The sequence below is a fragment of the Ambystoma mexicanum genome, chromosome 6p (genome assembly GCF_040938575.1).
Source record: "Ambystoma mexicanum isolate Mex_15411 chromosome 6p, UKY_AmexF1_1, whole genome shotgun sequence".
NCBI lineage: Eukaryota > Metazoa > Chordata > Amphibia > Caudata > Ambystomatidae > Ambystoma > Ambystoma mexicanum.
The window spans coordinates 472324087-472336997 of record NC_090935.1 but is presented as its reverse complement, the minus strand read 5'-3'; the positions used below and the strand labels follow the sequence as shown (position 1 = coordinate 472336997).

Sequence of the window (12911 nt, the reverse complement as noted above, 5' to 3'; positions counted from 1 at the left end):
GGGGTTGGAATCAGTGACCGGTGGATTAGACGCAATATCCTTCAGTAGAGTCATTAGCTCTCCCAGCTACCCCCTGCAGCCTGTGATCTGCGGTGTGTGCAGAGTTCAATGCAGCCAGTGCATTACCCATTGAGTAGCCATTCTAGGATACGATTTAAGAAATAGAGGTTGCAAGGAAATCTTAAAGGTTACTGGTGTCACAACACAACACAATCATGCAAATGCCAATTGTGAATTCAGAGCTTATATCAGGTAAACCAATGCTCCAACTAATGCAGCGAGTGTTTGGTTAACAATCACCCTGTTGCTGATTTTTCACAAACGTCAAAGTGATAGTACCGCGACCACCCTGAAACTCGCCAGCACATATAGAAATGCACACCCATAAATACTGTTATATAGGCCATCGCTGTCTGTTTTAAAGGTGGAGTGGTGTTTAGTCACCTAGCTAGTTTAGTAAAAGTGAACTATTTACCCGCCAGGGACATGAAAATTACACAAAACCATTTGAAACACGGAGAAATAATAAAAAGCATAACAATATTTAAAACCAGCATCCACTGTCAGGCCCCGTGTTGACTTGAACTGCGGCTGCTGGTACTTGCACACTTATATTGCCTATGCTTGATATAATAAGCATAAAACACGGAAAATAAATATCTCAAGTGATTTTAAAAAAAAACGAGGGTCTCAAATATGATTTGGCTTCTGAAAACTTCCTACTTTAAAGTCATTGCACACGATCGCAGGTCAATGTCCCCATTTAACCTGACACGTGATTACGCTACAAAAGGAAACTTCTGAAGATTATAAAAAGTATCCCCGGGCGCTGCACACGGCAGGCTGGCACCTGGTCTTTGCAGGCACACGAAGCGGCCATGTTGGAGTTGGCATCCTTAACAGGGGAGGGGGATCAGGGCACTCCTGACGCAGGGCGGGCGCTCTGTGCGTGGAGGGGCGCCCTTCCCGGCTGGTGGGAGGGGCACCAGAGGTGGGACGGATGGCAACAGGGACGGCGGCTCAAGCCGGTCCCTAGAGAGGGGGTTCTTGTGGGATCCGATTTGGGTGAGCTGGAGAAGATATGGTTGGCCCCAATCGAGCCCCCCTCGCCGCCCTGGTGTTCGGGGGCCTTATGACAGCTGCTCTTTCAGGTAAGGAGCAAAGTTTGAAAGTTTCTCGTGAATAACAGCCTGGAACGGACTGTGTCTGTTGGTTCAGATAGGGGCTGTCAGTCACTATACCTGTACCATGCCACTGCCAGACAAAGAACCGAGCAGTCCCACAGTGCACACGCTGTCTGTGCTGTAAGTGACCCCTGTTATTGCCCCCATTGGCACATCAGCTGCTGCGAGCGCAGGCAGCATGGCTTTACAAGACCACCGCCCTCTACACTAACAGCAACAGTCGCCCTTGTGTGGCGAAGGGATTGTATTTAAATTACATTGTGACTAGGTTTGGGGTGTTTTAAAACATATATTGTGGCTAGGTTTTAGGGAAACGCAATCGATATAATATTGGCTGAAACTATTGTCAACTAGTTTGCATTTTGCAAACAGGTGTCCAGGCGGAAAGAGTGCACGCAACGCTGGATTTATCTTCTTGTGTAGTGTGGCATGCCGCAGATATCGGTATAGTTCAGTGTGCAGACATGTGAAATCAGGGCACGCATTCATTATATGGACGGAACTCTAAAAAACATGATGTGGACAATTCTTTAAACCAGGGCATTGTAATATATTTTGTGCGCTGCGCAGGATTCCCGCGGGAATATTGTCCACATGTTTTCTCACATTTACCTACTTGTCACGTGCAACTTTTAGAATGTGCCCAAATCATTATGTTGCTGAATGGAGTCTTTGCTGTGGGATCAGTGTCACTGGCTCGCGCGGGTGTGTTTACACAAGTACTGCGCAGTTCATCCTTTCCTCAGGAGTGAAAAGCAAATCTGCCCCTTTAATATTTGATGGCACGTGTCTGCCCCTCAGTGGCCTTTATTGACTGAACAGTAACATCACCTGCACAGGACAGGCTGCTAACAATCGCAGATTGTCGTTTTTTCGACCCTTGTTGTGGTACCTTTTTGTTGGAGTAACTGCTGAGATGGTAGATGCATTGGTATCGAAGTCTCAGAGACTTTTTCATCAGAAGGTGGTCACAGGATAAAGTGAGCAAAAAAAGAAAACTCACAGAGTTGGAAATATGATTTACATAACAAAACAAGCATTGGCAAAACCAACAGGTTTGGCGTTTGTGTAGGCATGGAATAGGCAATTGGCAGGCAGTGGCATAACAGTACTACCCTGGTATGAGATGGCAACTTCTCGAAAAATGTGTGATTACCAGGGTCTAGCCTTGCCTCGCAGATGCCTGTCTAATACCCACACACAAGCCAAATCCGTTGGTTTAGTCAATGCTTGTTTTGAACAGGACCCTGGAAAGTCTGTGCATAGTCATTTTTGCAGTACAAAAGGACGTTGCACAGACTCAGCACTGCAAAAATACTTTGCACAGTTCCATTAATCAGGCTATGTGTCGGCAGTGCAAAGTCACTTTGAGTCGTGCAAACAATTCCATGAATCTGGCCCTAAGAGTCTAGTAAGAGAGACGCAGTATAAAAAGGTGATGCTATTGAAGAGAAATCCCAGAATGTAATATTCAAAGTTATGCATTGAGAAAAAGGGATGTGTTATCTCGTATCTTCCCCACACAGTCTGCATTTGTGGTATACATGTGGTCTTAAATTCCAACGCTTCAAACTGCCATAAGGTTTTCCAAATGCAACGTGTATTTGCGCCTTCCTGGCAAGCACTCCCAAAGCAATTTTCTGCAGTGATTGTAATGCCCAAACCGGCCTAAAAATGGCACTTTGCACCAGTGTATTGACACTTAAACATTGCCAGAGGAAAGCGCAGCGCATGTTTTTGCAGCCTCCCTGGTGTGCTAGGGTACTACAGTAGGTCAACCAGAGATGCATGTGCCTATTTGCTGGTATATGATGGAACTGATACAGAAATGTTCCCGCTTGCTTGAATGGTGCAATGTCCAATTTGATCCTACTCTGGGACAAAACGAGGGCAGCTTCTTTGTTGGGGAAGGCATTACAGGGTCAGGCTCAGACTGTGGTATAAGGCACCGGCTGTTCTGACTTGCCACTATGGGATGGTAGTGTGAGCTAGTGTGGGCCAGATTGATGATTTAGTTCTCTGTAAAACTGGTAGATAAAATATTTTTTTTTTGCCCCAATGTGCCCCTTTTCAGCACGTTGTCCCCAAACATGCATCCTTGCATACTATCCACACACCCTATTTGGTTTTTGCTCCAGTTTGGCTTGGGCGAGGAGGACGCAGAGGCAAGGGTTGCAAAGCCCAACGAGAGGAGGAGGGACCTGAGGCCAAGGGTGTGAAGGTAGATGGCTGGCATTACTCTATAGCAGAGGTCTGCAACCTGCAGCTCTCCAGATGTGTGGGACTACAACTCCCATGACCTCCATCATTGACTATACTGGCTAGGGGTCATGGGAGTTGTAGTACAAAACCTCTGGAGAGCCAAAGGTTGCAGACCCCTGCTCTATAGGATGTGCATCATTTTCCCAGTTCTGAATACACATCGTATGCTCTAGCACCCCACCCCTAACGCCTTTGCTTTTACAGGAAGATCATATCCATTTGTTGGAAATCCCGGCAAGCTTTATTTATGTATAGAACAGTGCTCTTTTGATCTCAAAAGAACGTACACTAGATAAGATATCAGATTTGACGGGAAGCAGTGAGCTTCTTGCAATGGGTGAGCGGAGGTAGACTTATCACCTCTGCTTTCACAATGTGTTCAACATCTGTGCTATTATCATGTGCGTATTCCCTCTTTGAATTGTGTTATAAGAAAGTCGCTTGATCTCTGGTTTTACTGCATGCCCGCATACACATTTTAGGTCACTCATCTAAAACACACAGGAATACTTGCTGACTGTGAAATGCAGTAGTTTCCCAAATATGTTTTACCCGAGGTGAGAGCCAGGAATCGATAGATGGCTATATACAATTCCTTAACTAATTCCCACCTTTAATAATTTCAAAAATGTATGTGTTCGCTAATTGTTTAAAGGTATTATCGAATTGTTTACATCCCCTTTGAAAACATATCTACGTAATATATATGATGTAATGCGTGCATTTCCCAAATGTTCTCATGTCTCAGGCTTGTTATACAGGTTTACTTTGCACTTAGACTTGGCACGCCTCTCAGCTGCCATGGGTGGATAAAAAGGGAAATCTTGCTCTTAAAGGGATTTGAACCTGTGGGGTGTAGAGTGGAAATGGCCAGAACTAGCCAATTTCATTGTCCGGTTTGAACAGCTTGTCCCTAAAGCAATGGAGCACTTTTCACCTACTCGTTCAACCTTTTTAGAACATGACAGTATTTGCTTATTTTTAAATTTTGGCACTCAGGTAGTGTTTAAGCACCACCCATAAGCCATAAGTATTGCATTGGAGTACAGCCAGGAGGGTAATGACGTGTGAGGATGGACACACAGCTACTTGTGTTTGGTCATTTATCCACCCATTGACTGCTCATGGCCATGCAAAGCCATGTGGTCATTCCTACCCACTAACTGCCTCTCCTCACCCAAAACACATCTTCCTAGGATGTCTTTGAGCTAACTCTTTTAAGCAGCAACACCAGACTTTGTCCTGCCTATGCTATTTTTAAAAGAATCTGCTGAGAGTTAATGACGTAATTACATCTGTAAATGTGCTAAAGGTGTAATAGAAATGTCTCAACCAATTGCGGCTTCAGCCACTCGATTTATAGTTGTTCCTTGCACTAAAGTCCTGCTAACAACAAGCATTGACAAAGCCAAAAGATTTGGTTTGAGAATACGTAATGCCAAGCACTGCTATCCTATTCCCAGATAATCGCATCTTTTTTAGCTGTTGTCATTATATGGCCAGGTAGTAAAGTCACGGCAGTGCCTGGAAACCTCCTATCCAATGCCTGCACAAGAACGCATACTCTTCGAGTTTCTAATGCTCGTTTACATTCATTTGAACTTGAATCTGTCAGAGTCTGTAGATTTTCATTGACTAAGAAGATCGTCCGCATTGACATTTGTTCCCGGGGGACTAAAAGTTAAGGTAGATGGGGGTGGTGATGGCATGTGGTGACTGCAGATTTTCTGTGTGCACGGAGAGTCTGTTTTTGAGTTGTGGGGGGGGGTCTCCTGGATGGTTGACCTGCATGCTGGGTGTAATTACCTGAGAAAGAATGCGTGGATGAATTTGGTCAGTGTGGAGATTGGTGCCGCATTGAAGAAGAAATCTTGCTTTTGGTCCGCATCATTTCATGGTGCTCATGTCAATCCCTAATTGAAGGTCAGGTTGTGTTGGTCTCTTCACTTATTGTCATCTCTCTACTATGATTCAGGTCCATCCTCCATCAATACCCATACTGCGCTCCCCAATACTATCCTTAGCCTCTTTATCCCAGTTCTCCAAATCATTAATGCATTTTTCTTCTTTTGCACAGACCATTATTATTAGCTGCTCAACCCAAGATTGGGCGATGTACCCTTCATGTATTTGAGCATTCTCTTTTGTACTGGTTATGTCTTGCCTTTTTCTTTGAATTCCTTTAATGTGCATTGTTCTACCCCGGAGAGACCTCCAGCGAAAGAGGGAGGCACGAGTAAAGGATTTCAATGATCTGTCCCGTTTAGACTGCGCAGACGGAGCTGGTTGCAAGACGCTTGTCCACAGGATACGTGACTTATGAAACCTACTCATGACTGAGTGCTGGAGGAGACTTTAATAACCCAAGGCTGTGCACTGCACCACTGTAAAGGATTTCAGGCTGAGGAGTATAGTGTTTAGCCTGTTTCTAAGAACTCCCCATGCAGTGGCGTGTCCAAACCATTTTTACTGGGGTGGCCTAAGTGGGGTTCTGACTTATGCAGTGGTGGCATGAAGTAAGAGTGCAAGCACAAAAGTGATGGGTGGAAGGTTCTGAATGAATCTGAACCACTGGCATTGCTCTGGGCAACTTTCCACACCACCGTATTTTAGCCCGTCTGCGCCATTGCAAAAGGGGTCCAACCATATGCATTCAGTCAGGTACTGCCACCAATGGTAGCAGCCCAGCCCGAATTGGTAGGCCAGGTCCCCTCTGCACGGAAACACAAGCAACCCCAGACATGTTTCGGCCTTGTTGGGCCTCCTCAGTGAGGTGCAGCTTGGTTCCCTATGGCACAGCGAGCAAGGGACAAGGGACCCACGTCTGGGCACACCCTCTCTCACATAGTGAGACAAACTGTAAGCACAAAAGTGATGGGTGGAAGGTTCTGAATGAATCTGAACCACTGGCATTGCTCTGGGCAACCTTCCACACCACCGTTTTTTAGTCCGTCTGCGCCATTGCAAAAGGTGTCCAGTTATATGCAAATCAGTCAGGTACTGCCCATGGTTATGATTAATTCAAAACCTTCCTGCCATCAACTTTCTGTTTTTCTAAAGTCACCCAGAGTGGGACGGGTATGCCCAGACGTGGGTCCCAAGTCTGCTGGGCCCAGAGACCCACGTTACTCCTCACTGATGACGCCCAACAAGGCTGAAACATGTCTGGGGATGCTTGTGGTCTCGTGCAGAAGGGATGTGACCTAGCAGTTCGGGCTGGACTGCCCCTTTTGGGGTAGGACCAAGCCTGATTTGCATATGGTTTGTCCCCTTCTGTAATGGCTTGGCAGGCTGAAAAACGATGGTCTGGAGGATTGCCCAGAGCTTTGCCCGTGGTTATGATTAATTCAAAACCTTCCAGCCATCAACTTTGTTTTGATGAAGTAAGAGTGCACACACACATAATAATCATAGTTTAGGATAATGGGGTGGCACCTGGGGTGGCCAATCAGATTCCAGGGGTAGCACGTGCCACCCCAGGCCTCTACATGGACACGCCACTGTTCCCATTCTACCACGGGAGGGATTTCTGGCAGTGGAGTTGCGCCACGATAATACACTTTTGGTGCACTGGGGAAGGCTGCACCATGGTTCCACCTTAATCCCACACACGTGTGTAGTTGTTTTTACCGGCATTTGTTTCCTTCTGGAAGGACGCCACAGCTCCAGTACATCTGAATCAGTTAAGTGTCCAGCTGGGGAGGCCAGGCACACTGTAACGGTTTATTGATAAGCCACCCTCAACACAGGGAGTTTCTTCCCTCACCACTCAAGTGGTTATGCAACAAACTATTGAAAGATTCTTTTTTTAGCCCTATCTCAGACGCATATCATGCCCCTTGGATACTTTCTTCTCTGAGCTAACAATGAGCCAAGAACCAGGCCATTGTAGGGAAATATATTGATATTTATTTAAATTAAAAGTAATCAAAATTAGCACCAACATTTCAAAAACCACTTTATCCGTGGCACAACACAATAAACTTCTCTCAGCATAAATAAATCACATTTCTTAACTTTCTGCACATTTCACTTCACAAAATATTTACACTGATCAATAACAAAGGCACTTATGTAATGTGCGATTTTGATTTTCCTGCTGACTTAAAAGGGTAGCAGTAGGATTTCAAGATTGGTAAAAATACATAGGGCAATAATAATTTCGTCCAAACACTTTTGGTTTAAAATAAACACAGGGTGGTTTATCACTCTATTTTTCAGACCCCCCCTTGCTTTGGTCTATGTTGGGAAGTCAGACAGAAAAATTGGAATGCTTTGGGGCATTTTGGATTTCAGACCCCCCTTACTTAAAGGCCTTTGTTGGGGAAGCTTGATAAAAAGGTTGGACTGATTTACAAACACTGATATCCCTCTTCCTTAAATAATTTGGGGTCAGCTGGACAACAAGGATTACCCAATTAATTGATAGGCTATAGTTTTCAGCACACATTGAGAAGTGAGCTTATTCATTTAGAATTTTAACAAAATTCACCCCGTAGTTTTCTGCCAAATGGGGAATTATTAAAGTAATATTTTTAGTAAAATAGGCTATACACAGTTTTGCCCCCCATCCCCTATAAAGGGAAAGGATTGAAGGCAAGCAGTCTCCCCCACCTTTTGGGTTTCACAGGGCTCAGTTCTACTTGCTTAGCAAGCCTCTGTTTAAGGTTCAGGAAAGCCAGCTGCATCTCAGGACACTCTGGAAAGATATGGTAGGTGTCTGGTCACTCCACTCTCAAAGATGGCCTCCCGCTCTCCACCATATGACCCAGTCAGCTTTGAGGCCTTACTAGAGATAGACAGCTCCACACAGATGCACTCATCAGCAATCTCTTCTGCTGTCTCCTTACAGCTGTCAGATGGTAAGTTTCAGCAGCCTTTCTGATGGTCTGTCTCTTCCCTCTGTCCTACTGTCTTTCTCCTTTTTCTGTCCCTGTGTTCTAGTGCAGTTCCCCTTATATAGCAGCAATGACACCACCAATTTTACAATCTTGGGGAAGTACTCTGCAATCATTCCTGCCACTAGGATTGGACAGTTACCCTTGTCTCTCCTTCCAAACCCAGCCTCCAAGTCAGGATTGGTTTAGGGGTCGGGAGCAACATATGGCAATTCCAATTTTGTCATCATCCTTTGTTCTCCTTTCAACTTTTTGGCAAAAACTAGTTATGTATCACAACTTTACTAGCAACTGTCAGACTAAACATATTTTCTGTTTCAGCTAATCGTGGGGAATTAGATAAGCCAAAGCCAACCCCCAAATCTGTATTGTGTAGCACGGCCATGTGGCACCTTTCTGCCGTTTCCATAAAAAGCACATCAGTTATGAATATGTAAGTTATCAAGCATATCCCTAATTTCATTTTCCACCCGCTCACCAACTCTCACATTTGGAACATGTTTATATCAGCCAGAAACCTTGTTTAACTGGCCATTATAGTTCCCATAGTCACAGGAAGATTAATTTTATATCCACAGAATCACCTGGAAATTACATTAAAAACGGTACATGAGAAAAAGGCCTAAATTATAATAGTCCTTTTTAAATTAATTCTTAATCTTCATGTGGGACAAATGGTCCTGATCCTGCTTCCGGCTATTTGTTTTCACTGGGTCAGCCTGTGCCCTTATCAGTCTCCTTTGTGTTGGAAGCTTGCTCTTTGAAGTGGGTGCCCCCATGTTCACACATATTAGTCGTCCTCCAGCCAAGGGTGACTTTTCTTTCAGAGTCAGCAGGTCTGAAGAACACTGAATTTCGACGCCATTAGCAGGACATTTTTATTGTGGTTGGTCATTAGATGGGAAATGTGACATCCAGGCTGGGAGTGGGAGTTTTCCTTGTGAAGTTATGCCCATAGCGAGCAAAAGGGTCTGCCTTGGGCTGACATTTCTTCCATGAAGACAAAGTGGCTCTTCAGATGTCACTGGAGTTTTGTGGGTGAAACATAATATAGATTTCCCTTTGTCAACCCACACATCATGTTTTGTTTTCCTGACATTTGTTCTGTGAGTAGTGATATTTTTTCCACTTTTACTTTTTTAAACCGTTTTATTTGCGCACACACATGTGCAGGCCGTTTTTGTTTTCAATGTTTAAAAATCCTGTTTTCCACGTGACAGGGATCTTTGATGCCAACTTCCTTTGTAAATTAAAATGCTGCATATCAATTGGTAATGACGGGTAGGCCCCTTTCCACATGGCTCTTTAATTTTACTTGAAAACAACAAAGTCCAGGCCGTTTTTGTTTCAGTCTTTGAAATCCTGCCATTCAGGTGAAAGAGACTTCTGTTTGGGGCCTTTAAAGGCACCCCACATGCCCCCTGCTCTTCCATGACTCTTTGTTGGGCAAGAGCAGGGCAGAGTGGAGTTTCCTTAGGCGTAATTTCCTTAATCAGGGAGTGGGCACTCCAGCCTCCCCTTCCATCTTTGGGTTGGATGGTGTAGCAAGGCACCCCCTTTCTTTCTTCCTTTCCAGGTCCCTGGGGTTCTCACCGGACTCCACTCCCACCTCCAGCCTGCAAGTTAAGGAGGTTAGTTCTCTAATAAAAGATAGAAAAAGAGTTTCAGTATTTTTTGCACACATTTTTCCCCGGTGAGATTTATATAGAATTTACTACAACAACAACATACAGTTATAACATGACATTTCCATTTCACAAAGCACATGTTATTTATTTTCATCATTTGTACAATAACACCAAGTAAATTACTCCCTCATATATATATTCCCAACCGACTTTTCATCCTTCCTTTTCATTCTGCAGATGGTTCCTCTGCTCGACTTTCATTTGACTCATCAATCAGCCGTAAAGTGTGTCTGGGATGACAGCTTTTCAGCTGGTTGATCTAGACCTATTTTTCTTCTGCCAGTTCTCCTTTTGGGATGCTGATCTTGTATGCAACAGGTGATATTGTATCTACAATTTCAAAGGCACCACGCCAAGATGGGAGGAATTTCCGCTCTGTGGCCTGATTCCTTTGAAAATTGTACAGATAAACCTTGTCACCTATTTACTCTTTCTTGGTGGTCTTTAGATCATAGTAGTCTTCATTCCTTCAGCCGACTTTTCTAAATTGCGCTGAGCATAAGCAAAAGCATGGTGGAGGTGCTTCCTTAAATTTTCAATGTACTCATGAGTAGTGGACGCATTTATCAGTGTCTGCTCGTGAGTCTTATAAAGCAGATGCTGTGGTAACACAATTTTTTGTCCGGCCATGAGCTCAAATAGAGACATCTTTGTTGCAGAAGATGGTGTAGACCTAATAGCCATCAGGACAAGTGGCAATTGGATGTCCCAACTGAGTCCAGAGTCTGCCACAAACTTCTTTAAGATACTCACAATTGTTCTGTTGTATGTCTCCACCCCCTGCTTAAAGCCAGCTGTAGGCAATGGGGAGTTTTATTTTTACCCCTAGAATCTCCCGCTACTTTGCCATCACCTCACTGGTAAAATGGCTTCCTTGGTTTGACTCAATCCTTCGCGGGAGGCTGAAATGAGAGAAGATGTGGTTGATCATTAGTGCAGCAGCTGTCTCTGCCTTACAATTTGGGGCTGGAAGACATTCTACCCACTTTGTGAACAAGCATGTCACAGTCAATATGTACTTGTTTCCTCTAGAGAAGCGAATCACTGGTCCAATGAAATCGACTTGCAAATCTGACCACGGTAGTCTCATTCCCCTTTTTTGTAGGGTAGCTCTTTGTGTGAGTGAACTGGGTTGGAATTGAGCACACACAAGACACCCCTTTAGCTAAATGTCAAGGTCCTGGTCCATGTGTGGCCACGTCATGGGCGTGGTTCAACATCAGGTTTCAGAATTAGGTAGGGATCCTCCACTGGTCACTGCCAGATAGGGCCCTCTTTACCAACAAACCATCTTGGATCTGAAACATCTTGGAAAACATCATCAACCCCCGTAGATACTCTTTACCGGCATAATCCGACTCTGTTAGAGGAAAGCTTAAGGGGTCTTCAATATGTCAATAACATTTCCCAATGATCGGGCCTTCTTTCTGTGCAGTGATGGAATCTGCATCTGGGGTATCTTTACTCCACTGGGCTGGTTTCGGTGTTAGCCCGAGTTTGTGACCTGGAGACGGCTGCCATTTGGATTTCACCCAGCAGGGATTCCGTTTCTATGAAATCCCCCTGCGGAGCTCCAGTTTCAGCCAGCTGGTCAGCCAGGTCATCCCCAGTCTTTTCTGGCCCCTCTATCTTGGAATGACCTCTTATCTTGTTCGAATAGATAGTCATCTCATTTGAGGTCACTAGATCAGTGATTGACTGGATCAGTTTGGCATGCTTTAGGGGTCTGTTGTTGGCACAAAGCATGCCTTGATTCTTCCAGTTAATTAGGTGCTCCACAAACCCATTCCTGACATAATCAGAGTAAGTGATTATCACAAGTTCATTGAGTTGGTGGTGCACTGCAGTGAGGATGGCTTGATAAACAGCCATCAACTCTGCAACCTGACTATTTTGGGATCCTATTTTATAACCAGCAGAGGGTTCCAGGGTATCATTCACCCAGGCATTCCCAATGCCAGCCACCAGTTCTTTTTCCCTGTTGCTATCAACATGTTAGGAGCACCCAACCACATAAACTGTGAGATCTCCTGACAGGGGTCTACTTCATAGACCTTGTGTGGGGAAGTTAAGTACACCTCCATGTTGTTGTTGGTTATTAGACTTTTTGTCCCCGAGACAGTTTTTCTGGGCTCAATCATGCAAGTCCACCAACCCTTGCGCTAGGGGACTCTTCTTGTTTTAGCCATATCTGACCTCCACAGGAATGCCTTGCATGGACAGAATCCAGGAAGTAATTTTGGAATAACTAGCATTCCCCACCCAGATTGTGTCACTTTGTAGATACTGCAAGGGTTGGTGAGGAGTCTCGACAATGATGTGCTCCCCCTGTATGAATGGGTGGTCATTTTTTAGCACCCACACCATTGCTAGGAGTGCCTTCTCGTAGTCATTGAATTTTTCCACAGAGGACAAAGTCTTGCTCGCGTATGAGATGACCTTGTTGACCATGTCATGCTTTTGGTACAATACCGCTGTTATGCAAGTATCTGAGATCCCTTTCTCCAAGAAGAACTCCTTGTTCTTTATGGGGTAAGCCAAGCAAGGAGCCTGGGAAAGTCTTCTTCTTTTCAGTTGTTTAACTGCCTCTGATTCTTCTGGACCCCACTCGACTCTAAAAATGGACCAAGGGTTGAGTGACCTCTGCGTAGTCTTCAATAAACTTTTGACTATAATTAGTAAGTACAAGAAGGCTTTTTAATTCTCAGAGTGGTACAGTCTTTTAATTTGAATAAGGATTCCACCTTCCTCGCCTGGGGATTGAAACCCTCAGGTTTGATCTCGTGCCCTAAGAAGTTCACTCGGGTTTTACACCACTGTGCCTTCTCAAAGGACAGTTTTGCTCCAGCCTTCTGCAACTGGGTAAGAACATAGCGGAT

General features: G+C 44.7%; 1 protein-coding gene across 1 annotated transcript in view; it reads left to right on the top strand.

The window, feature by feature from the left end:
- The first annotated feature begins 1000 nt into the window (after positions 1–1000).
- Positions 1001–12911, top strand: part of LOC138511528 (chondroitin sulfate proteoglycan 4-like) — a 479770-nt gene continuing 467859 nt past the window's right edge. Inside the window, exon 1 of the mRNA XM_069627268.1 lies at positions 1001–1151. Coding sequence (XP_069483369.1) covers positions 1082–1151 — 70 coding nt within the window. The 5' untranslated portion in view covers positions 1001–1081. The remainder of the gene's footprint in view (positions 1152–12911) is intronic.